This window comes from Pipra filicauda, unplaced genomic scaffold (assembly GCF_003945595.2).
Source record: "Pipra filicauda isolate LSUMZ 115617 unplaced genomic scaffold, ASM394559v2 scaffold5_size6683894_pilon, whole genome shotgun sequence".
In the NCBI taxonomy this organism is placed as follows: Eukaryota; Metazoa; Chordata; class Aves; order Passeriformes; family Pipridae; genus Pipra; species Pipra filicauda.
In genome coordinates this window covers 4,156,442-4,183,588 of record NW_024104754.1, presented here as the reverse complement: position 1 = coordinate 4,183,588, position 27,147 = coordinate 4,156,442, and the positions used below count along the sequence as shown (strand labels likewise).

The 27,147-nt window shown below is 36.5% G+C and overlaps 1 protein-coding gene across 2 annotated transcripts in view; it reads right to left on the bottom strand.

Annotated features, from left to right (window-relative positions):
- Positions 1–944: 944 nt before the first annotated feature.
- Positions 945–27,147, bottom strand: part of AGPS (alkylglycerone phosphate synthase) — a 54,912-nt gene continuing 28,709 nt past the window's right edge. The window contains exons 10-20 of one of the 2 annotated variants that reach the window (XM_039387968.1): positions 26,010–26,118; positions 25,449–25,576; positions 22,838–22,889; positions 20,519–20,595; positions 18,426–18,538; positions 16,756–16,825; positions 15,758–15,819; positions 13,888–13,977; positions 13,357–13,456; positions 11,559–11,616; positions 945–4,342 (exon numbers count right to left, since the gene is read on the bottom strand). In XM_039387968.1, coding sequence (XP_039243902.1) covers positions 4,224–4,342; positions 11,559–11,616; positions 13,357–13,456; positions 13,888–13,977; positions 15,758–15,819; positions 16,756–16,825; positions 18,426–18,538; positions 20,519–20,595; positions 22,838–22,889; positions 25,449–25,576; positions 26,010–26,118 — 978 coding nt within the window. In that variant the 3' untranslated portion in view covers positions 945–4,223. Of the gene's footprint in view, positions 4,346–11,558; positions 11,617–13,356; positions 13,457–13,887; positions 13,978–15,757; positions 15,820–16,755; positions 16,826–18,425; positions 18,539–20,518; positions 20,596–22,837; positions 22,890–25,448; positions 25,577–26,009; positions 26,119–27,147 lie in introns of both variants that reach the window. The other variant, XM_027733625.2, reaches the window with a different exon arrangement.

The window sequence follows — 27,147 nt, the reverse complement described above, 5'->3', positions numbered from 1 at the left end:
GCTGTCATCCTGAGACAAGTATATCATCATCCAAGATCTTCAAATTGAGACTTGCTGGATCTAAGTAAAAATACTGCATCTAAATGCTGTTAATAGAAGGGAAACACAAATAAAATGCTTGGCTGTCAGGTAGTTTTCTCCCTCCTGTGAGCAAGCACACAAAAAAATTTGGATCATATTGAGAAACTGTGATAGTTCTACAAGGTGAACTCATCATTAGTTCTTCTGTCCCCTGCATACCATGACTTTTGCAGTTTTTGTGCAATATGTGTTAAGACTGTATTACAAGACAGTTCAACAGCTCTTTCAGGCATTGTGTGATTTCAGCCATTTTGGCTTAAAAGGCACAAAGACTTTATTGCAATAATGCAGATAACAGAAATACTTCTGCTCACAATGGTGCACTAGTGCACGCAGAACTTTCAAGCAGATTCCAGGACCTTAACACGGAGGTTTTACGTAAGACATGAGCACAACAGCAAGAAATGAGATGCCTGTTGCAATAACTCAATACAACAGGTCTTTGAAATATGGGGAAGCTGAGTAAGACAAGGTATGCTCCTGTGTTATATTAAGAGAACTTTCCAAGAGCAGTTGAATACGGTCACTGTGCTGCCCAAACAGGGAATACTGAGGAGGTGAAATTTCTGGTGAAATTTCTGAACCAGGTAGCCTTGGTGTTCAGGTGTGGTTTTGCCCTTCCTTCAGTGAAATTCTCTCACTTTCCTGTTTTGTAGATGGGACAAAAAAGCAGAGCTCCTATTAGCATACATTTTCAATCTCTTTTCAATTAGCATACAAATTCAATTTCTTCTCTCTCTCTCCAAGTGCCAAAGCTTTCCTAATAGTTTTCCTTAGGTAAAAGTTCATCACCAAATTAAAGTGAAGCAATATGACAAGTTGGTAGAATGTATTTGTTTAGTTTCATCACAAAAACCACATACTTGTTTAGGCCAATTTTCTTTTTATTAATAATATAAGGTTCTGTAATCTCTTAACATTACAACTGAAGTTTTACAGTTAATCGCACACTAAAATGACAAACACTGTTTGGCTTTATTTGCAGAAAATTAAATTACAACCTTGATAAACATACAGTTCCAAGATTGAGAAGCAATTTGTGTTTTCTGGATTTCAGTGCTAATGTATCCCTGCCTTTGAGATTTGTTTCAGTTAATTAACATTGCTATGGAAGAACTATTTGGCCTGGCCTCTGTTCACAGCTGTAAGGCAAAGATGACATCTCTAACTTAACCAATATACTGTAAGTCAAATCAAGACATGTTTTTCTTTGACTGCAAGATTTAGATCCTGGATCAACTTCTAACAGATTTGCTTCTTTCCCCTCAAAACTTTTATACAGGTCTCTCTAATGTAAACATATTTTACAGTCAAGCCATAGTCACTCTGCACCTTTCCTCCTTCAAAGAGAGAAGAAGCTATGTAATTGGAAGTAATTACAAGCTTAATTAAAACCGCTTGTAACTTACATATGGCCAAAATAATCAAGCAAATACAAAAGTCATGTGTTAGGCATCGACACCTGTGATCTGCACGGATCAAACTCCATCTCTGAACAGGCTGCAGCTACGGGAAGTGAAGTCTGTAGAAAGAAAGTAGAGATACAGAAGGAAGAGTGGTGGAAAACTGTAGTATCAGAGAAAGTAGGATTTCATTTAAATGGTGAATGATCTGTGTATATCTAGGTCTTCTGAAATTGCATTACATTTTTTTCTACTCTCACTAGGAATTTAGAAGTGACGTTAAAGACAGTAATACATATGTTTCAACTGGAGTTTCACTAAGCTCTGACTGGTTCGTAAGACAGAGAAATACTTAGGAAGACAGTAATAGGGGAGCCAGTAGAAAAAAATATCCATTACATTTGTAGTTAATCTTTTCCTCAGAACTATCTAGTGACAGTGCTTTGGGACCCTTATAGCCTGTTATTTCACTTTCCCATATGACAATTGACATACAGTAAAAATCTTTACTGCGTTCTAAATCACTTCAGAAGTCGTGGCTATTTAAAGGTTAGAGAGTATAAGGAGTTTTTACCTGTGTACATTCAATGCAAAAAAGGGATGAGCAAACCATAGTGAGAAAATTAAAAAATGGGAAGGATGTTGTAGAGCTGTGTTGTACTTTAGTCAAAATCTTAAGAGACCAGTATTAACTATGCTATGAGTACTTGTTCTAATTCTCTTTGTGCTGTCATTCTGCAAAAAAGCTTCACATACTTTCCTTCAAAATTAATTCTTCATAGATAGACCTAAACTTTCACTGAGGCACATAAACACCCTTCATATTTACCAACTCCTAGAAAGGTCTCCACTTCAGAGAGATACGAGTCATCAGCAAGACACCAGCTGTGGCCCTGTGGTCACCACCATGCAGCAGGTGAGATGAGGGAGTGCCCTGCACAAAAATGTGCAGATTCACTTTGCTGAGACACCTTTGTTTACTTAAGGAACACTTAACCACAGTGTGAAGGCTCAGTTTCCTAAAAGAGACTACACCTATTGTTTTGGTTACTGCTGAAATATGAACTCTGGGGGAGAGAAAAAATAATACATTTTTATGCTGAAATGTTGTGAGACAAAGAGCATTCCAAATAAATGTAGCTGCATTGCAAGTATCACATGAACATTCTGCCTTATGACCTGCAGATCATAAAAAAGTTTAAATACCTTGACAGCATGCATTTTTAAAGTGATGATTTGAGTGTTCATGTTTTTCAGTAATTTTAATTATAGCATTGAAATTAGTCTTTAAACAAGTTCAGAGTTGTCTGGTATGCAGTATTTTTTCAAGCACTTTAAACTCTTTTTGGTATATTACCAAAACTGAGAGCTAATTAGACAGTATTCTAAAATAGTTTAAAAACAAAAACGCAATTTATCTTTTTCTCCTCATTAAGGGCACTACCAATACAAAAGGTGTCCAAACTGACACTACAGAGCTGTGAAGCACTTGGCTAGAGAAACAGTGTCCTCAAAGGATAGTCTGTATTTCTTCTATCCTATGCATTTACATTAATTATCAAAAAGTTGGATAATTTGCTTTAAGAAAGAACCCACCTTAAAAATGGATCATGAGTACTGACAAATTCTTTTAGTTTATTTTACTGATTAATATTCAAGTTTCAATGTAAAAATGCTTACTCTCACATGATACTGATCAAGAAAATATTTAATTTTCATAAAGTTCAATGGACAATTAAAATTGTTGCTACTTGTGAAGTAAATAAATGATTCATAAAGGCCATAGGAAACTGTACAAAACTTAAATGGGAAATCTCACTTCCAGGATAACATTAGGTTGTCCACTTAAGTGTTTTATTAAACTGTTGAGACTGTTTCAAAAGACAGTGCTGGGCAGTTTCATTTGAATAGCCAAAACTTTTTTTTAGCTGATAAAGATATTTTGCATCTGTGCAAAACAAACAAAACAGGATCAAAAACCATACACACTAGGACTGAAGTACAGATGAACGCAAAATTTTGTTACAAACCTGTTTTCAACATACAGTGAGAAATGTCCATTGTACAAAACTTAGTGACTGACCTACAATTAATTTAAGATTATCCCAGCAATGCAAATACAACTCAGAACAGTTCAATTGTGTACAATTTTCAAGTAGTACTACAGTGAGAGACTACTGAGTTTTTAGTAATTTGACTTACACTGTCTCTTTTGATCAAAGCCTACATTTGTACTCTAAGTATTTGCTGGTTACAAGTCTGTTACATACTTAATCCTTCAGTACAGTGAGGTACTCCTTGGTGTTCTCTCATCTGTCTCTTAGCAGCTTTCCTTTAGCAAGAGGCTGGGTTGAGCAGCTGCTTCTGTAGAAAACACAGTTGTCAGTCTTTGTCCTCCTTGCAGGGGATTCTTTAAGTAAGAAACATCTGGCAGTATCCAGCATTGAAAATACTGTCAGCTGTGTTACACCAAACTTGGAAAACAAATTTGCATTTCCTGGTTGGTACTTGTGCCCAGTGGGTTGTTTAAGAGCATTGTAAGTAAAAGTCCATAAACATTAACAGTGATGTTTACACTTTATTGGGGGGAGGGGGAAGGGAGTAGCAAAAAATCAATGTAAGTTACTAGTTTTTAAAGTTTAATCTATGTTATATTTGATTACTGGGATATCAATACAATGAAAGTGGAGGAATTTCAACAGTAATTTTTAATTTTTAGTACATCATTTGTGCAGGGCTTTATAAAAGATTTTTGTTTCCAAAGATATTATTGGGGTCCACATATTCTTTAACAGATCTCAGCATTCCCAAGCCAACATCAGAGATGCTCTCCTTCATCCAGCGCTTCCGCAATTTGCCTACTGGAAAAACAAAAACAAAGTGTTTCAATATATGGCAGGATTCAAGGAGCCAATCAATCTTGCAAACATGAATGAATAAACACTGTGTGATAAATGCTTTTATTCAAAAATGAGAAATGTTTTGCTTTATTTGATTTATTGAGCCCACCAGACTATCAAGCTCATTAAGCTCAGCATACTCCCAGAGGAAGACTGTGTTCCACAGTCTACTTTCTTTAGAAACCATGAAATTTAGATGAAGCTTAGGCTGCAATCACATGTTCTATTAAGACAGGGAATCAGTATAAGTTTTAAAAAGCCACAAACTAATTTTAACTAGGAAACTGTAGAGGAGATTACTAAAAAGCAGAACCCTGCATTTCTTGATCTCTTTAAATTGAAAACAAAACTCAATAATCAAGCTTAAACTAGTATAGGTTTAAATAGCAAAAAATCGTTTCCTACAAAGAAGGCTTAATATTTAATTCAAAAACTTCTGTGCTGGATGGTAATTGCTCAATACTATTACACAAGAGCTTAGTTTTTCATGTAAAAATATTCACTACCTATAACAAATAAAAAGCAAAGCTGAAACAGTCTTTTAAGAACTCCTTTCACCGAATTCTCACAATAGTCCTGTTAAATAGCCGAGTGTTCACATGCTAATTAACAAAATCGTCAACTCTGATTAGCAGATCATTCAAAACTAAAGACATTTTTTCATTAAACACAGTCTAGTATTTAACTTGTCAGCCTGAAACACAATTCATTTGTCAGTATGATACAATATAGTAAAGGTTTGAGAGACAGAGGCTTTAAGAGTATCTGAAGCTAAATTCAAGCCATCTTTTGTGCCCTGTTTTCAGGGTAACCATCAAACTGTCATCAGAATAATAAATTACAGGGACACCTCTGGAGAACAGAGTATATTTGTTTATACCTTAAGGAATATGAGCCAGTCACAATGCCAACAGAAAAAGCAAATAATGTGAGACAGAATGAAATGTGCACTTTGCTAGAAAACAACTATCAGCAGCATGTGTGTCAAGAGCAAAGACCATAACTGAAGGACAAAAGAATTTGTTACATGCTATATTTGTTATGTGCTAGGAACTGTGCTTTATTTTGTGGACCCAGCTCAGGAAAAAATCCCCATCTGTAAATATACTATCACTACAATGTGACCGCCTGAGCGAGCTGATGTGGTTGAATTTTTCCTCGGAAAACTTTAATACTTCTACAAAAATACCCAAATCATAGATGTGGCTTGACCATCACCTTAAGTCACTCACACTGGCTCTTACACAAGCAGCTGAAGAACAGTCATTACTATTCTCAACTGTTATCTGTAATATAGTTTCAGTGAATGTGTTCTGTGGTTATGGATGTAATTGTCCTGAAAAGACTGCAAACAACTGCTCCAACAAGATGGAGCACATTAGAATCACAGCAGGATGCCCAACAGCTAGCATGTCTGCCTCTTTTACACCTCCAGTAATAATGTAATTCCACAAGGAACTGAACTACTGTCTGAGCAGCACCAAACAGTCGTTGCATATTTAATGAAGTTGCTACCCGAGTGCTGGAAAACAGAAGGTGCTTGGAGTGCATCATTAGTTCTGTCAAAGTGATAATTTACACATCTATCTTGTCAAATTTTCTATGGTTTATACTTTTGAGATAATAAATCTAACATACATCTGATTAGTGAACTGGAAAGAAAAAAAGCTGTACTACAGTTACCAGCAGTCCTTCACAAACATGCTCAACGCAAAGATTTTAACCCTTTATAACAGAAAAGTTGATCCTCTGCTCCTACTGTTCATGTCAATAAGATATACGTGGATTTTTCAACTACTCAAGTTTTCATATTAGAGTTAAAAAGCATTGAAGCAACCTCTCAGAACTCTAAGCTGGTCCATCAGATAAAACGGAAAGTAGACCAAGAGAATGAAAGGCTCTACGCAGATGAGAGCAGCCCCTAAAAAAGTCATTTATATATTGTTTAATTTCAGGTTCGTTCTGCACTATAAATATTCTGTTCCTCCTCCTCCACAGGACAATCCAATTAGCTTCAAGGATGAGAAGGGAAAAGGAGGAAGAAAATGCCATACTAGTAAAAGATGTTACTGTGAACATAAAAGTAATTCCAAGTGACCAAGTTGCTTACCTCCACTCTAAGACTGGCCAAAGAACAGCTTTGAGCCCAGGAAGCCTTAACTTCCCTAACAATAAGGTCTCAGTTAAACCTTATCTTATCACAGACTAGAGAAAGCCAACTTCCCACTTCTAGCCTAGAGAAAGTAGATTTTTAGTTTTAGCCCTATATGATGCCATTTATCTAGAACTGACACGAGACAGTGCACAGAACAAGAACTGATACAAGCATCTACCACTTATAGGCTTTCAGCAAAATATGCTTTTCTCAATTAAAACATGAGATCCAAATCACTTGATTCTATATGCTACATCATAAAATTATTAATAGGTTCTCAAATCAGCATAACATTGTACAATCAATTTCTAGTAGCTTAGAAAGTTACTACTTGCCAACTCAGCTACACACACCATTATGCACACAATCCTTGTTGCCCCAGCTGGAAACAAACACAGCCCTCCCTTCTTATATCTTCTCCTCTGGAGAGACTTAATCTTGCACCTGAAGGGAGGGTGTCAAGAGGATGGAGCCAGGCTCTTCTCAGTGGTGCCAAGCAATAGGGCAAGAGGGAATGGGCAGATACTGATGCCCAGGAAGCTCCACCTGAACATGAAGAAGAACTTCTTTACTGTGTGGGTGACCATGCAGTGGAACAGACTGACCAGAGAGGTTGCACAGTCTCCCTCACTGAAAATATTCAAGAAGTCCCGCGATGCAATCCTGTGCAATGTGCTCTGGGATGACCCTGCTTGAGCAGGGAGAGTGGACCACTGTGGTCCCTCCCAATCTGACCCATCCTGTGATTCTGTGATTCTAATTATCCAATATGAAGTACAACAGAATTAGTTTTCAAGTTTTACAAGTGGCAAGTGGCCTGTTCCTGAGGTGTGCTGAGCAGTTGAATAATGCCTTAAAACATTCACTGCCAGGAAGCCAGAAATCTCCAATCTGAACTGCAGTCTATTACATACAGTACAAACACCCTGGCATGGCAGAGAGCCTACTTCACACAAGGTACTTTGGATCAGAAAGCCAAGAAGCTTGTTCAGTAGCAACTCTAGACAGTCCAACAACAATTTTATTTTTAAGTTTTACCTATCATTCTAGTCCATGTATGAAAGAGAAACACGTGAACTGGCTAAGTGACTTTTTCCCAGCTCTGATACATGCTGGTCCAGCCCTTAGCTGGTTTCACTGGCAAAGTTGTTCAAACTTCCATTGCCCTTTTCACTTGATCATTTTCAAAAATGCATCTGGATGGCTACAAAAGTCTGGCTGCTAAAAATGGAGGTAGCAAAGAGCAGGCAGCAATTGTTTTTCTCATTTTTGGAATATGAAGTACTAGGGCACACATGAACAGTCTTGTAAGGAAAGTTTTCATGTAGCTGACTGAGTCCAGGAATAAGTCTACACCTATGCAGAGTATAAATTTATAGCATTGTGTGGTCCCAGTGGAAATAGGCTCTAGTGGCATTGCACTTGGCTCTAGATTTCCTCTGCTCCAGCCCTTTCAACTTGATGAGGCAGTTACTGCATAACAATAGCTTTGCAAAAGGAGCAGCAGTGACAGGTCCTAAGAAGGATGGGGCTCTCCAGCTGTTGCATGCTCTTCCTGAAGCTAGTAGTCTCTACAGGAAACAGCTCTCTGCTCTTAGAAATTAACACGTTATTACTCTTCCAGGGAGAACTCTGCAGTACTGAGAAAGGTCAGTGCACTAATCTAATGCATGGTAGCACTGGATTATATTGGACCAGTGTACGTCAAGTCTACTACATCAGTAACACCATCACCACATCATCTTGCACATTTTTGCTTGGTATCTTAGTTTAAATACTTTCAATTTCTGTGTTGATGAGTCAGGAAGTCCTTTGCTTTTTTGTTTTTTTTTTTTTTAAAAGGCACTGAAGATGACTATTCTATTAAGACTTTCAACAGACCAAGGAGGAAAATACAACTGTATTATTATATTATTTCACATAAAGTTACTCCATGTCTAACAAATGTCACAGTTTCAACTAATTCTAATGCTAGCAAGCTCTAGCATGATCAGTCTGCAGTGCCTAACCTAAGGGTAGAAATACTTCTCCTGTTTAGAAAAGAATGTGTTCAACTCCCCCCAAAAAGGAATTTTATAATTTCAGATTTTGTAGTTTGTGTGGGTTAGTTACTGCAGCGTATAACTTAAGCCACAGCTTCTTACTGATGCCAAAGAACTGCAGTGTCAAACATGCACCTGAATGCAAATAAGGTGTAGGGTTGTTTGGTTTTCCCTTTGTTTTCTTTTCAGAGTTTTTTGGGTCTGTTTGGATTTCATTGGGGTTTTTTTAGTGTTGTGGGGTTTTTTTCCTTTTTTTTTTCCCCCCTGTATAAACTGCCATTGATACTATAGCTAAACCTATGCAGCATGGGCTACATGGTTAACCTTTACTCTAGTCAATCTGTCTAGAAAGGAGGAGAAAATTAGTTCTATTATGTTAAGTGGCTAAATGGGGCTATTTTCCTCCACCCCACAGTCTGATAATTGTTTCCTTAAGTAACCACTTTTAATTAACACAGTCCCTGAAAGGGAATCAATGTATCATTAATTTTTACCCTGTTCTTTAGTTTTACACGGGTCCTTAGCTTGGTAATACGAAAGGGATTGGGTCCAAATGCAACCGTCTCCCTTCTGGTGCTGTACCCCAAAGGGGTTATAGTTGTGTTTATATACCAGTCATACCTACTCAGCACATGTTATTTCACACATACAAAACTAGGCATGTTTAATGAAACAAGAATTCAAGAATGAAAGGTGTGACATCATATGGGTGTTTTTAGGGCTTGCCATAAATGATTGGAGTAATTATTTATCTATAGTTAAACTCGTATCTACAAGAAATTATCATTCCTAGTGGTGCTTTTTAAATGCTAAGTTTCTAAACACTAACCGTGGCTCTCTAGCAACCCTTACTTACATGACTCAAATCTGAAGATGCGCAGTGTCCAGAAAGGCAGAAGGATCAAAGCTGTGCTTGAAAATGTCCACTATCCCTTTCTAAGTGTAGACATAGGCAAGGCAAGGTGAAAAACAAAATGGGGAGGAAGGAAGATATTTCCAAAGTTAAGTGCTGCTGAAGCTACTCTTTGTAAAGTTAAGAGTATCATGATTTCAGTACTCAGCTGTGGATTGTAGCAACATGTCTACCTGTAGCTCGTCCTTCCCCAGAGGTAAAGTAATGTAAGAGCTTTACACCACCCAGACTGTCATATATGGCCACTTCTTCACTAAAGGAGTATATGAAGATTGACGTAAGCAGGCTTTGTATTTCCCATAGCCTCAAGTCCCAGACTACATCTGTTTTCTTCGATACACAAACCCAGAGTTAAAATAGCTCCATTTATCACAGTATGATTGTAGGCAGACAAACCAGCCTGTCCGTTTCCAGATAGTGAAAACAACTGTTATTAATCACAATTACAAGATAAATACCAAAAGGAATTGCACCAGTATTTTCTTATACCCCACACAATAGACCAGTCTTAGTGCTAAGAGTGACAAGGTCAGTAAATAAAACTGATACTATGAGGCTAATTCTCAGCACCACATCTACTAAGCATTGGAAAAACTTAATCTTGAATATTGTACACAATGAACTGCCAGACAAAAACATTCAAGGCAGAAAATACTTATCAGTATCAGAGGCAGTCATGCATACAACAGGAGCATAAAAAGTTGAACAGAAATCCAGTTTTCCATAGCTGTGAAGTTACAAAGTTCAAGTGTGCAAGAATTTGAAAATGCTACATAGTATTTTTTTTTCTCGTTCAACAGATGCTGTAAGCAAGGTTTTATACATTGAGTGCAAATACATCCAAATGTTTGACAAGCTCCAGCTGCATGTGAGTTAGTGGATGAAATGCTAGTCACAGTAAAATACAGCTGCCACAGCAGGGAGAGCACAATAGCACATCAAGTGGGTAATTCCACATCACACGTGCAAGAACTGACAGGTCCCCTACACCACCATATTAAAGATTTAATCAGAGGACAATAAGAGCATATCAAACAAAAAATACTGAAACTGTTTCCACTCATGTTATCACCTACACATCCTGATACTGCTAAGTCAGACTCCTTTGTGTGTTTCCATCACAAAGCAAGATGCCTGAAAACAGCCACACCTAAAAGTTTCAAGTCTAGGAAGTCAGCAACATGTTTTAAAGCACAGCTTCTGTCCTTCATACTTTTCCCCACAGAGAGCTTTGAGAATTACAAAGGTTTTGTCTAGTTTTAAACCATACACTTCCTCTTTGCTCTTATATCTGTGGCCAGGCAATACCCCAAGAGAACAGAGAGAAGAAACGCAGCAAGTTAACCAGTTTCAAGAAGCTAGGGGCACAAATCAAACTGACTTCACAACAAGTCTTCCTGACATCCAAGGTTATAGCATTACAAAGGACACATATGGTCAAATTAGGCTATCAAAGTTTGTGGGAAAAGCATATGTAAAGCATCAAGCACATGAAGTATCACTTATACATGACTTTGATTCTTAATATTGAAGCACAAAATACCTTGTGAAGATGTTAGCAACACAGGACAAGTAATCCCCAAACTCCACGAGAAGAAACTGAATAACTAGAACTTATCAGACAACAAGCCAGTAATATCAACACTTACATAACATCAATTAGGCAACAATGTTAGATTGCAACATAGCCCAGTTTAAAGTCACTAGCTCTTTTATGCAGATACTTTGCCTAAGTGCTCTGGAATTTGGGCTAACAGTATTCACTGAGCCACAAGGGACTCTAAACTGTCTTAAAACTGTGGAACTCCCACTTGAAGTCTTTATAACTGAATATATATCTGCACAAAGATAAACAGAAGTTGCTTAAGACAAACTGATCAAACCAGCAAAGGAGTGAGAAGTTTCTAGAAAGAATCCTGAGAGATGTCCTTCCCCCTTGACCCTTCCCCAGTGATTTCACTTAATGCTTGTGAAATATTTTTCAAAGTTCTACTATAAACTATTTTACGTAGTCATGAATATTTAGCAATATAAAGGAAACTAATATTAGACTGAGAATATTACCTCCATGGTGATGTGAAAGACTTCCTCCATTGGCAAGTATTTCTTCTCTAGCAGCCCTCTAAATTTGAAAGATATGGTATTTATTCAACAGAAAATGCACAAAATTTTTTTGCTTTTCTGAAATGCTTGCTATTGCAGTCATACGCACAGGTGTATGGAAAGTCTCAGAAGTAATTAGGGCACACAATACAGGCAAACATCAAGTCTGCAGATAAATGTAAGTAAGAATTTTCTAAATACACGTCATCAAAGCCACAATATCTCAAGTTGCATCACTTACAACAAATATATTACTCCCAAATAGAATATTCTTTGCTAAAACTAAAGTAGTCCAGTGGCTGGGATGCTCATTTGAAAGACAATTAACTTTCAGCAAAGAAGCCTGAAAACACACCAGAATGATTCAAGATCCTTATTCAGATCAGTGTTTAAACCCAGATCTCCAAGATTCTAGTTGAGGCAGTAAGGTACTTTAAAACTGACAACCCTTTCATGGGTGTAGTTTACGGCAGAAAACAAAATTTAGTTTTTTATTGTAAGAATTATACAAACACTTTAGAGTTCTAGAATCTTCTTTGCCATCCACCTCTGATTGTGAATGGTTAGAGAGATCAGAAGCTGTAAGCTTTCTAAAGCCTTTCTAAGCACAAGCACTACATGTTTTTTTCAAATAAGTGTACTTTTTTAGGAATAACATATATAACTGCACATATGCAGTTAGAGATTTTTTCAGTCTGCCATAGAACACATATACTTGGTCAACAAACTCATTTTGTTAGGTAAATTTAGTTACTATAATGGAAGACATGCATCCAGGTAATCACACTGCTAACTAATTCCAATAAAAAGTAGTATCCAGGTATTAGTAAAGTTTCATTAAATAAGCACTCAAGTATTACATTTTTCAGTGACCTACACGCAACAGCATAGGAGCCTCAGAACTTGTAGATAAAACTTTGCTTGCCAAATTCAAGAGAAATTTCTAAAGAATAAGCATGAGAAGAATTATATCCTAGTTATAAATATTGACTATTTCTCCATAGTTATAAATATTGACTATTTCTCCATAGTTATAAATATTTACTATTTCTCCACAGTCCTATTAGCAATTTTCTGGTGCTGAAGTTTGAGCATTCAAAACAGAAAATAGGACAAAAAGCAGTTTGGCCATAGTCCTTCTAAGAATTTACATCTTCAAGCTAACAAGGATACTAGTTTCCCCCAATAGGTAAGTATATCGTTTCATCAGCTGAAGTGTCAAGCAGAGTTATTCCAGAGCTCTTTGGAAATGTTCAAGCAGCTTACAACTGGTCTAATGCACCAGACTTAGACCAGCACTTATCTGGGCCTAACAAAAATAGCATCAGACACTCCCATTTCATTATGCTCTACATGCAGCACTATTAATAAAGTATGATCGTGCTAAGTTTTACCACTCATTTTACAGACTGAGTATTAAGAAAAAGAAGTAGCTTTGTAAATACTGGAACTAAGGAAGACTAGGTTCCCATGGATTTGGGTTTTAAGGTTTAAAGTTTCTGTCATGCAAGGAACTCCAGATCAAGCTTTCCTATACTTCAGTCAGAAGTATTCATCTACTGATGCCTAAAATAGTCACTTGGTAGTCTTTTCTCTACTTGATGTACTATACCTCTTTTCCTAGCTGCTAATGATCAAGGCTTTATGAACAGGTTTTTGAGCTCTCTCCTGCAAAATTCCGTTAGCTTGGCCAATTGGTTCAGCATATATCACAGGACATCAGCTTCTCTCCTGTAACTACTGTTCTTTTATACATTACCTCAATTTGTTCATAGACATGAATAGGATCACTAATTCCTCTGTAGTTAAAGGCAAAGTAGAAGTAGACACATGCACCTGCATCATAAGTCTGTGTCACCCTGTTGAAGAAAACTGTATTACAAACAAAACTTCACGATATTAAGCCAACCACTATGTGACATTACACAATTCATCAGGTTACTTATCTTATTCAAAAGGGTAGCATCTTTTTTTTTTTTTAACATTTTTACCCTTTTTGGTCATAATTCATGAGCAACTCAATGCTAAGACTGAAAGTTGACGCTCTTAAGTCATTACACTTGACTTTTGTACATATAAGCAAAAGTTTAATCAAGTGCTACAAATCACTTGAATTCCCCACTCTTACATGTAATCCACTTGCAGTTTCAAGAGGAAGGTCAAAATTACTAATATTTGTAGTATCATTACTAGATCTACTTTACCTGCTAGCTAGCAAGTTTAATGACCTCTTCCTTAGTTCTCTTACTAATCAAAGATTCAAGAAATATTGTTGAGATTGTTGGCTTACCTACAGGTGGAAAGAGGAGCAAACTGAACACCCTTTTCCTTGCATTCTCTTACTATCCTTTCCTTTACATTTCTACAAAGGTCCAAAACCCTGTAACAGGAAACACATTAAAACATAAAATTTTAATACGTGATTTTATACAACTTCTAGAAAAAAGAACCTCAGCAATCTTTTAAAAATCATAATCTAATACAACATAAGACTACCTTCTAAAGTCAGAGTGAACTAGCTCTGTTCTAAGAATAGTCCTCATGAAGACCACTGCTACTGCTTTTTCTGCACTTCTGAAGAGCAACTTTACTTTGAAACAGAGTACTTAAAAGCTCTTTTTCATAATGAAGAGGTGGTAAAAGTGTTCAGAAAAAAGGAGGTTACCTAATTCTGTATGTTTTTACTACATTTCTTAGCAAAATAGCCTCAAATTTTTGGCAAAGTAGTAGACAAATACAGTAGAAAACTTGAGAACTCAGAAGCCTTTTAATGCTGCAAGGCCAAACCTGGAGATTCTTCTTCAGCTGTACACTAGTCTGCCAGCTTGAAATGTTATAATTCTAATATGGCAATGAGCTATTAAACCTTGTCATAAGCCATACTTGTTCTGTTTTTTTTCTTTTAAATCTTCTAGGACAGATCCAGGTGCAACCAAAGATGCAACTAAAAGAAATCCCTGTTTTTCAAATAACCATTTCTTCAGTAATATGCTCTCCCACAAAGGTCTGTAGTGCTATACTGTACAATTCAGATTAAGACATTTTACATAGATTTAAAACTACTTTAAAGATTAACAGAATACAAGAGAAACTTAAACTATTTAATGAATAAGCAAGTCAGCTAAATATTTTATTCAAATATCTGCTATCTGTAAGGAACAAGTTAATCAGTTTATGGAAAGTTACATGATTCTTATGAGTCAAAGTAGAGAAAGGTTTTCAAAGCATTTCTTTTGGTGAGGATAATTTTAAATATTTTCTTACGTTTTAGATAAAAATTAGTTCTCTTCTGAAACGAGGGAGACGCAAAACAAATTGGTGACTAAGCAGTTAGCATGCTTCAAAATCTATAAAGCTAAACTAAAATGAAGAGCACTTTTGCTTTAAAATTGCCCTCAAACTTCTTCCACTCACTTCATATAACTCTGCCAATTTTCAAACAGCGTCTGGAATTTATCACTGCCACTAAATTCAACAGCAAGGATACAAGCTTGCCAGTTTAAGTCATCAGACTTTGCACTGAATGCTGTAAAGCTTTGATTCAAATCACCTTAGATCCTGCTTAAGAGACTTCCGGCTTACCAAATGGACAGAAGCATCCAAACTGAGTTTGTATATTAAACTCTGTTGCAGTCAAATGTTTCTCAACCACAGCTAACACATAAAATAAGTTTAGGAAAAAGATCTTAATCTTGGGCAAAAGTTACCTTTTCAGTTTTCATTTCCCTACATTACTGGAGAAAGAAAAAACTTATTTAAATACACTTAAAAGTTTTTTATTATCTTCACTACAGACTTCTGTCTTTGAAATATGCAGCTGATCCCACACACATGGCTGCTCATCACCCATTGCAGTTATTGTCACCAATTGCAATTTCAATTGGCAAATTCAATGTGCAATTTCAAGTTCTAAATTTGTTACGATAAGCTAACCTATGTAGAAATATTACTGAATGCTTGACACATTGCATTTACAAAATCCTGATAGGTAATTTGCTAGCAACTTTAGCAAGGACACAGAGGTGCAAGACTTGAGGTATATCAGGGAGCATTAAATAGACACAAGGCCTAAACTAAGTATCCCCATGAGCAAACATGAGTTAGGAATAATTTGAATGAAATCAAGTTTTAAGAAATTCTAAAGAGTAATCACAGTTTACCTATCCCAAGGAACAGATGTCTCAAATGATTCTCCTATTACATAGTAATCCAGGCCCAAGTCCTAATAAATAGAGTGAGGAAATTATCAGTAACATTCAGCATCAACATTCAGTGTATGCTACACAGCTAACAATTGAACAACTTTTTAGTTTCTATGAGAAAAACAAAGTTTCAGCAAAACCATCCATCTGTCCCAGAGACATAAGTTTATTATTATGGAAATAGGGAAGCTCTTTAAAGACAAAGACAACAAATATTTGATGTCAAGGCTACAGTGAGACAACTTGTCAGACTGTCAGTATGTCTACACTAATGAAATACTTGTATAACTATAGTATCAAGCCAAGAGCTTCACTGTGCTAACCATCATAACACCTAGTAGAAATATTTATTTAGAATGTAGTTACTATCTAGGTAGAATAAAGATGAATATCTTCCCATTTTACATACAGCCTGCTGCAATAGAGGGAAATTCAGTGATTTGTCCCTGACTATAAAAGACAAATAAAATCAAACACTTGGGATATGCATATTATTCTGAAAAATAAAAAAATCTCAAATAGTAAGACTAAAATTCATAAGAACAGCTGCAGCAGTTTAGACAAAAGGTCCATTATGTTGGAATTCTGATTCAAACCACAGTCATAAGCAGATCTCCTAAGAGTAAAAAGCCAAGTGAGCATATGAGTATTTCAAGTACTCTCCAAGACTGATTCCATTCAACCTGTGGATCTTCAATCTAATTTTCTCTATCCTTTATGAGAAACTATTTCTTTAACAAGAATATAAATTAATGTCTTTATGGTATTTTGCAGATGAAGTTCCATGAATAATCACTAGGCAGAAATGGAAGAGATACAATCTCTAGGAGAAGTCTGAGATATCATCCAAGGCAACCTGCACTTTGATTTCAAAGAAAGCATCTTCAAAAAGACATCTCTATATTTTGTTATATTAATTAACAGAAGTTTCAGCAGACAAACAAAAGCTGACCTACCCGAAGGTACGCGATGACAAATGTCAGCATGTATCCTCTCTGTCCATTATCTTCTCCTGCTGCCAAGCCACTGTAATTTACAAGAAGTTAATTAAATTTCCAGCAAAGTAGTCACCAATTTACAAAAATATTTGTAAAATAACTTTGATTATTAAACATTTGTGCTAGTTTAGCTGCCTAAGATGTGTTACAATAGTTGAAAATAGTACGGTCTCTTCACTAAAAAAAAAAAAAAACTTACTTCAGACCAGACTTTTAACTGTTTGCATTTGTCTTTTCATTCAATAACCAGAAGAAAGATGAACATAACAAAACATTTGATGTGATCTTAAAATAACAGTCTTCAAAACTCACAAAAGAGCAGAGAAACACAAGCTGACATAGTATATCCAGGATATTAATTTACAGGAACATGTAACTACATTTCTAAGCATGTTGAATTTGTGCACTTGTACGCTCCCAGGTCATGAGAGCAATACTCCTGACTTAAGATCCCAAAAGCGTAAGAGATGTGAATGAATTAAAAAAAAAAACCAAACACAAAAACCATAGCACGAAAGAAAAGGGAAGCCTTGCTTTCACTAGTCTATCAAGGATCATTATGAAAGCCTTTGTTTTTAACTATTGGTTTCTAAGAATAAGAAAGTGCTATGTATCTTAATCAGTCTTTCTAGAAGCTCCCATAAATCCCAGAAAGGTGTGTGTGTGGGAAATCAGACATCCAGAAGGATAGAACATCCTGAAGAAGGATAGACACATTAGACTATAAAAGCATTAAATGGTTTAGCATTTTAAACCAGGTTAAACCATTAAACACTTAACTAATAGCCTTAACTAAGCAGCACGGACAGCGCCATCTTCTAACGGATCTAATACAGACAAGTGTCCCTTATCAATACACCATCATCTTGAAACACCAAAATACAAAAGGATTCATGGTTGAAGTGATAGAAAGGAAGTACAATGAAAACACAAACTTCAGAAAGGATAGCCTTGAAATGGATAAAACAATACTTATAGGTACATTTGTATAGATGAGACCAATATTAGCAAAAACTTTCTTAAAAATAAAAAGTACATTCTTGACAAATCACACTTTTGATGATGGTTTTCATCAATCATGCTTAATCAAAGCAGAAGGAAAGAAACTACCTGATCACTACTCAGCCTGCCACTTCAGTGAGTGTTTTCTGTTCCTTTGTAAGGACATAGCCTATGGGACAGAAAGTCACTGCACTCCTTTAACCAAACAAGCTTCTTGTATTCATATGCTCACATCAATTCTGCAAAAATTTAATATTACCCTTATGATTTTGCCTCCCCCTTCTGTAGTCAAAATGTAGAGTCTAGTATTGCAAAACAAGCCACTTCCATGCCACTAAGCAATTAAAAGGGCTAGTTTCCATTTTAATAACATCAATTCTATATTTAGTAAAATATTGTATTGCAATACACAGAGCGCTGAAGTTTTTCAGTAAAGTTACCCTAAGAGTTACTGCAGGCCTTATTTATCAAAGAAAACATTCAACAGCTAATTGATCGCTGCCACTTCAAACTAGTAAACTGAGAACATATCCATACAGTAATTACTACAAAAATACAGTAGACTTATTTCTTCCTGGATAGTTAATTCCCAGCTTCACACCGAAAAAGTTCTTTGAAAAGCATACCCAAACTTGGTGGCAATATCATAGACTTGCTTTTCATGTTGAAGAACCTTCTCTCTGTCACCCTCAAAGAGCAAGGTAGCTACACACAGTATGTTGGGATCAAATCCTTTAAACTGCAAAGAGAGACAAACTTTGCATTATTCATAGTCTATGTGGTAGAATACAAGCAACAGGTTTTTAATTTCAAATACATGGCATGTACCCTGGCCAGTAAGTGTTGCTGCAACAAAGAGGAAAGATTGGGAAAAAAAAAAAAAAATCTTTCAAAAATTTACTCCCAAAACATTTAAGGACACAAGTCAACTGAAATAACAGAAATTATCTGTCACCTTTTTCCTCCTGTTAAAGCAGGATAGACAGTTGTCTACCTATGCTGTAGAAAAAACAGCTTTGAACAATAGAGACATTTATATTCTATCAACTATTCATGTATTAAAGCAGGAAGATGACTATGACCACCATAAATGTCACAGCTCTAAAAATAGTTGTATCAGCCATGTGCCACAGAAAATCCCAGTACCCCAATAAAACATCATGAAAACTGCTGCAAAGCTGCATATACCTCACCAGGCAAAGGATCAGTCTTACCCATAGTCCTACAAAAACAGCATAGCTAATAAACAGAAAGAAATACTTTTACTACAATGATAATAGACCTTTATTTCTGTCCTTGGAGTTTAAGATGCTATTTACAGTCCCTTCTTGTCCTAGAACCACTTGTATTTCATTTTGTATGAATCCTTTCATCTATTCTGCCATCTTTTGGCTGTAATGCTCAGTTAACACCTTATAGTTGCCTTTAAGAGGCACTGGAGGAACTACAGTTCCTAGCAATACCTAGCATTCTTCTATCAGTGAACATTCCCAAATTCACAGATGAAATAAGGTATAAGATGGATTTCAGTATATTGGTCCCAATAACACCTGCAATAGCAGTCTCAGGATCATTAACATAACATAAGAGCCAAGGATTGGTCACCAGCCTGGGATCTATGCATCAGTATTACATAGCATTTCTCTTGTTGCTCCACAGTTTTTTTTCTCCTACTGAGCTGAAAGAATTGTAATTGGCATACAACATCCCTTTGTGATACAATATCCCAAGAAGCAGTGATGTTTGTTGCTGACTGCAGAAGCAGTAGATACTGCCGGCTTAGGATTGCTTCAACCTGACAACAATCTTGCTGCCAAAACCTTTACTACTTAAGACATTCCTGCACTACAGTAGGTCAGGGTGGAAGGCAAAATTTCTGGGCCATCTCAAAACCTAATAGGTATTCCCTAACAACAGAAGTCCCAAGACACATGTTATTTCCCACTTCAGTACTCCAAGAAAAAGCTGCAGAATCAACACCAGCCACTGTATTTCAAAAGTAGAGCCCACTCTTTGAAGACACTTGGTATTATCATATTGCTTCATATGAACATCTGTTCATGTTATATGAATGGAATGTTTACCTCCTCTTATCCATGATAATGCAATTTTCTACATTTGAATACCCATATTTGTAGGAACTGTCTAGTTAGCTAATTTGGAGGAAAACTCAACATTAGGACAAATTATTTAATACAAAAGCCTAAGTGGTATTTTAGCACCAAATTCTAGGTTAAAAAGGGATGAATTCCAGAAAGACAAAAAGCCAGTTGATATGGGCAAATCAAGACAAATATCTTGAGATTCTCACAAAATTCTAGTTTCATTGTAATAACATGGTAGATCATGCCTTGACAAAACCTGTGAAGTGAAAAATAAACTATAGTGTTAGCCCCACTTCATCAGTATTAACTGATGATCACTGGTCTACAAGCTGGATAAATTGGTTCCAGTCTCTCGCTGTCACCGATTTTCTGCCAAACAAAGGCACACTAATCTCAGGTACAGGTATGACCAGTGACAACAGCTCTCATGTAATAACTCCTCGAACAGATAATCTCAGTTTGAATTAAACCACCTTTAGAACGTCAAGTTAATATATCTCACATTGCAGTATCAGTTACAACAAACTCAGCTGCATTAGAAGCAGTTAGGCAAAAAATCTTGAATTTTATGAACAGCATGCAAAGTTTGAAACAGTATTAAACCCCCAAATTACCTTTGTGATGTAGAATTTTTTCAGTCCATCCAAAAATGATGTAAAAATGGAAGCAACTTGTGGTTTAAGAGCATGACCTTTGGCAAAAAGCAGAAAAAGGTGCGTTAAGGCAAACAGTGCTCTTAAGATTCCTACTTCAATGGGTAAATAAAAAATGGCTTGGTAGTCAAAATTGCTAAATTGCTTGGAGCACTTTGATTATCAAAATCAAAGAGAATTGTCTTAATCATTTAGAAAATGATTTAGGAAAAGGTTTCATTACTTTTTTGAAGACATATGTTCAACTGTGCACAAATATTTGACACTTTAATTAAGGCTGTCCTAGATTAGATTTCACAAGCCTATGGCACATGGAAAATTTTTAAAAGAGTACTTAATTAGTTTTTACACTGCAAAACTCAGCAAAAATCAGTGACCTTTTTTTAAAGTTATGCCAAAACCACTGAAACAAACAGCCAAAAATGGTTCAAGTTAGAAGTTAAGCAACTTTTTCCTTAACAGTTATGTCACTTGTGTGAAGTTTTCTACATAAAGCTAGTAATTGCTTCCTTAATGACAAACGGGGAACTAAAATTACCAGGATATATAAATGGTGTCTTGGAGCCTGTTAAATTAACATCTATGCCTCAGGACTGGATTTAATTGAGATGAAAGTCTTTTACTGTTTGTTCCATTGTTTTCAGTCACAAACAACTTCTGAATTCCCATTACTGCTTCACTCTAGCAGCCTGGCATCTGGCCTACATGCTGTGAGCCCAATTCATAAAAAGTTATGCATCATTTACATGATACTTCCTTCTAAAATACTTCACGAAGTATTTCCTCCTGAATAACACTTGAACTTCAGCAACTGATTACTCCACTTTCCTCTTCAGTAAAGAGGAACTCTCTCTGCTGATACAAACCAAGGAATATACCTCCAAGCACACTTAACTAAGCACACAAAAAAGCACCAGATAATAAAAGGACATGAATTTGTTAAATCACAATCTAAAAAATTAATTGTGACTACAAGAAAAATCTATAGTGACACACCTGAAACTATGTTTAAAGCCTATAATTGGTCAAACTGTGCTTCCCAATGAAAAAAAAAAAAATGCATCCGCCTTCTGTTGGAAATGTCTGAGTGAAATAGTGTAACACAAAAGAGTGAGCAAAGCAAGCAGCAAGGCTTGCTGGGCTCTTGGGTCTAACAAATCCCCATTTCCTTGGTTTGAAAAACGAAATTCAGCTTTCTCAACATCATCATATTAATGCCATTTGAAGCTGAGATTCATTACTGAGGCTTCTGTCTAAAAGAAGTTTCGGAAATTCTGATTTGTTGAAGTGGTATTAAAATGGGAGTTTTCAAGATCATTCACACTTCACATTTTCATCTTCTGGGTACAATCAAAACAGCATGGTCTCAGCAAGATCTTCAAGTTCTGCAAGCTATTAGCTTTCCGGTAGTGGAATTTAAGGTCGCCACGAGAGCATCTTGAGCCAGAACACATCTTTTGTCAAATTTACTAGAGTTAAAATAACAAGTTTTCCTAAGAAATGCTAAAAAATGATTTTTCTACATGTCTGATATTGTCCTATTTAGGTGTTTGAACCACAGGAAATTTCACAAAATCTTTGTCTTGAGTAATCTTCTAGTAGCGTCATTGACTTAAAGCCCACAGCTTAGTTGTATTTGCACACAATTACAGCATTTACTACATCAGAGCTTCTTTTGAAAACAGACAGCTCACTTTGGACAAGCATGTCATTGCTTCTCTCCCACCCAGTCAAACATTGCCACATCAGAATATTTACAAAAAACCTATTACTTCTAAGGAATCTGTGTACCAATTGTGATGCTTTCATGAAATTTAAAGGCATCAACCCACTTACTTTCAAAGCAAGGTGCTGGCATTCTAATTTTTTTTTCAAATCCAACTTCTCATTAATACCCTTAGGAAGAAAATGTTTCAGCTACTGCACTTCAAAACTATAATCTCTGCTCCTTTACAGCAAAATAGAGGAAGTGACTCCAGAATTTCCAACTCACCAGGAGACTATGTGAAGAAAGAAAATTTAGCAAAAAAACCCATCTCAAGTATTTACATGCAGATCATGGCTCTTTACTGACTCAACTAGTTGATACTGTTTCCCCAGAGACAAAGACAGGTTTCTGTTTTCTGAAACTACACATTATGCCACTATCTGGAGTTTGAACTTTGGATTTATTGCCTTCTTTATCTAGTTTTGAGTAAAAGAATTATGACTCAAAACAGACTTAAGCTACTAAAAACCCCTTGGAAACAGACACTCCTCCAAGATGATCTACATACTTACCAAACTGAAACTGTGCGTTGTCGACAAGGCGAATTGATGCAGGAGCACATCTCTTGGAGGCAAAGGTAGGGGAATAAGAGGGAGGAAGAATAAAATGATTGTTGGTTTTAAAATTCATTACAATAAAAATTTCACTTTAAAATAGCATACAAGAAAGCACACTTTGATACCAGAGACCTATGGCCATCATCATAATTGAAAAGGGGTGACTATAAGCTTGTTTTCACTTGAATAGCAACACCTCTTAGGTATGGCTGGATATAACGCATTGAGAATTTTCAGTTTAACCTCAAGCCAATATAGTAACAGCAAAAAACTTTGACCTTCAAGTTCTGAGTGGTTTTCTAAATTGGCATATGAACTAAGGATATTCGTTTAGTGTATTAAGCTTATGTTGCTGTGTAATTGGAGATACACATAAAATACAAATCCACTGGAAAAGTCTAATTGTTGAGGGTTAACCCTGGCATGCAGCTAAGTGCTACACAGCTGCTCACCCCTCTCCTCAGTGGGATGGGGGAGAAAAATCAGAAGAGCAAAAGTGGGAAAATATGTAGGTTGAGACAAAGACAGCTGGGTAAGCAAAATGGGAAAAAACCCCACAAAATTATAATGCAAAAAGCAATCAATTACCACCAGCTGACCTATATTTAGCCAGTCTTCAAGCAATGGCAACCCCTGGGAAACTCCCCCCTTCAGTTCTACTTATGATCATGACTTTTATGGTATCTGCTTTTGGTCAATTTGGGTTGTTTGTCTCAACTGTTTTCCCTTCCAGCCTCCTGTCTGCTCCCAATATACTTGCTGGCGGGAAGAGTAAGAAACAGAGAAAGCCTTGATACTGTGTACGCACTGTTCAGCTATAGCTAAAACACTGGAGTGGTAACACTGTATTGGTCACAAATACAAGAGCTAACACCACACTGCTATGAAGAAAGTTAAATCCATCCTGGCTAGACCTAGTACACTAATGCTCTGCCATCAGACTGCAATTAAAATCCATACCTGGGTCTAATCTAGATTCTGCACTGTGCAGAGATCAACAACAGTAAGAACAGCTGCCTTCAATTAGGTAAGCTTCATGCATATGCCTATATTGTATAATCTCTGATGGTCATGTCCAATCATACTGAAATGTATGACCAGAGGAATGTGACAAAGTCTGAATTTTAAGCTAGCCATCATGTAATCACATGGATATGGAAATACTTATCTTTCACTTAATTTCACAAGTTCGCCCTTCCTAATATCATTAATATATCTTTGGTCACACAATAGGAAGAAGGAACATGAAGAACTAAGCCCACCAAGCAGGTTGACAGAAGAAGGCTATAAGAGCAGTTTTAAATGAGACCAACCCACCCACAACCTGCAGGTTGATTATTCTTACATTAAAGTGGACTGCTACATAAAAGAAACAGCTTTTCAGATAGCAATCACTGTAATATTTACTGAGATTGATGCAAGGGGCAACAGAAGAGAAGAATAAGTAGTTCAGGCTCAAATAAGCAGTGAAACAGCAGCAGCAGCAACAGAAGCTTAGAAATGGAGCAATATTAAGTGGCAAATCGTGCCTTTTTTTTCCCCCCTCTTCTAACTAAGACAGGGAAAAGACACTAGTTCCCTAATTGACTTCAAATGTTAAGCATTCCCGAAGTCTGCTTAGGTACCTTTAACAGGAAGGACAAGCACTAGCAGTAGAAGCATGACAGAAAAACTGGCAAGTGCTGCTGACTAGCATATGCATGTCATTCACATACCAGTTTGAACATCTGGCTTGGAACATTAAGCCATTAATTTAGACCAATCACTGGAAAAAATGTAAAGCTGTGTTTAGTTTGGCATTAATTAAAACATTTCTGAAATTACTTCCCCAATTCAGGGTACATTCTACCATATATACAACTTGATACGTTTTGCACAGAGCAAAGAAAAGTTAGTCAGTGGAGAAAGAGGCTCGCCAGTGTAAGATCTGTTTGGAAGCATAGTCTGGAGAAAAAACTTTTGGAATTTGGGTACCGTGTATGAGTTTTGCTACCTGAAACCACCTGACTACACTATTCTCTATTTAAATACTACAGTGTAAGCACAACTACACCTCGAAATATCCCCCTCACCTGAACATGTCACTGTGCTCCAGGAAGTGATTTCTAAACACAAGCCATATCCTTTCATTGCATTCCTTTTGTTCCATTGCCACTTCAGAGCCGTAAATTTCACTGCCTTTTACCTGTATGCTGCAACTTAATTCCTTTAAATATTGGTCCCTTTTACACAGTCTTAATTAATCTGAGGGTAAAGTTCTCAGTTGAAGGAGATGCAAAGCCAAATTCTTTGTGCTGCAATATGCAAATGATTCCCACTAAAACAAGCCATTACAAGGCCTGTCCACATTTTGGCTCAGAATACCAAGCAAACTCATAAAATGCTCAATCCTCAACTGCATAATTTCCAAAAGCCTCATGTACCATATACTGTGTTTTCATACATGCTTACAAGATTCCTATCTCAGATTCTTGGTTATCAAATGCCAGAAATACTAAAGCATCAACACACCCCTACTGCTAGAATCCATGTCCTTGAGGGAAGTCAACATCCAGCTTTTCTTTACCTGCTTTGCCACTTCCCTTAAGCAGGCCACCCCTCGTTCAAAGTTGGGGAAGACCACAGAGCCATACTTCTGGTATTCAGGGACTGGACGAATCTTTATCGTAACTTCAGTAACCACTCCAAGAGTTCCTTCAGGAGAAAAGAAAAACTGAGCAAAATTTTGCAGGATGAACTTCTTGCAAGTTACCCAACTTAACAACTGCTTATCAGGATGCTATAATATGTTAACATAAATCTGAAATCCCAAAAATTCAGTTTGCAGTAGTAGGGGATTTATTCCTGACTATCTACATGGTGAATTCTTACAAAAAATCCTCTAAATCATGATGTTTGTTACTAGACTTGTAGGCTAACTCCACAGGTCTGTTTAAACCACTGTTAAAAGCTGCTGAACTTCACAGTCCTAATTAAGGTCTCAATGTATTATCCTAACACAAGAAATTCTGTCTGCACAATGCCACCCATCGACACACTGGAAGTCACAGCATTAAAGATGCTCAAACAATCAAGCCACTACAGAAGCTGAATTAAGATGCAGTAAGTGAAGATACTGTATTTATACCTTCAGATCCCATAATGAAGTGATGGATATCAGGTCCTGTTGACATGCGAGGTACTTGACAGTTTTTTTCTACTATTCCTCTAGGAGTTACCATTTTTATATGAATCACCTGTTTAAACAATATGCAATGATTAGAAATACTAGCATTAAGCACAGATTTTTATATTTCTTTTCTACAAAACATATTAAGCTTGATACAGTTCAGCCTTGCAGATTTTAGGCATTCTGTAGGCAATCCCAAGAACTTTTGGGTAACCCAAGGATTGTTACCAACAATTATTTATAACACAGCATGGTTCCCCACACAACAGATCATTTCCAGTTCTTTGGCAAATCATATCAGCTGTTGGCTACATGCAGGCAACACCAGTTAAAACTGTTTTGTTTCTCAGTGTAGACAGAACTTCAAAAATACCAGGATTTTAATGCAGAATATGTATAGTACTTCAGAGAAAAAAAAGTGAGGGTTTAAACTTTGCTTAAGTTTTGCTTTAGAACTGCTGCTTGTTCAGGCTAATATAATTCAGCCACTGATTGCTACAGAAATATTACCATTAGGAGGAAAGACAGAAGTAAGCTTTGTGAAACAGATTATCAATATAAAATCTGTCATAAGACTAAAACATATGTAGGGTGAGAAAGTTGTTTTTTAAAAAATATTTTTCAATATTTTTGCTTCCAGCTTTTTTCAGGCACATGCAATAGAGCCCAGATGTGGGGGCTTTTTAATCCTCTATTCAATTATTTTATACCAAGGAAGGGTGGGGTTTCAGCTTTTTTTTTTTTTAGTGATGCCTTTAAATGAAGCAAAACTACTGAATTTCAACTAATGGCTTTAAAACTTTCAAGCACAGGTAGCTAAGTAATTTTCATTATATGCAATTTATGAACCATTGATTCTGCAGTAAGTGGATTTTAGGCAGCTTATATAACACACTGTTTCAAGATATAAAGGTTTCCTCGGAAGGTAAACACTTCCCTGAAACATTCTCACTGTGCCATTTTGAAACTCATGAACTGTTCTGAATCAATTTTCAATCCTATTTCCTCCTAATGAAAATTTCGGAAGCTGTTTTAGCCTGAAGTTATGCTTCCATAATAGAAAAGCCCTTTGCTTCACAACTCCCAGTACAAGCCA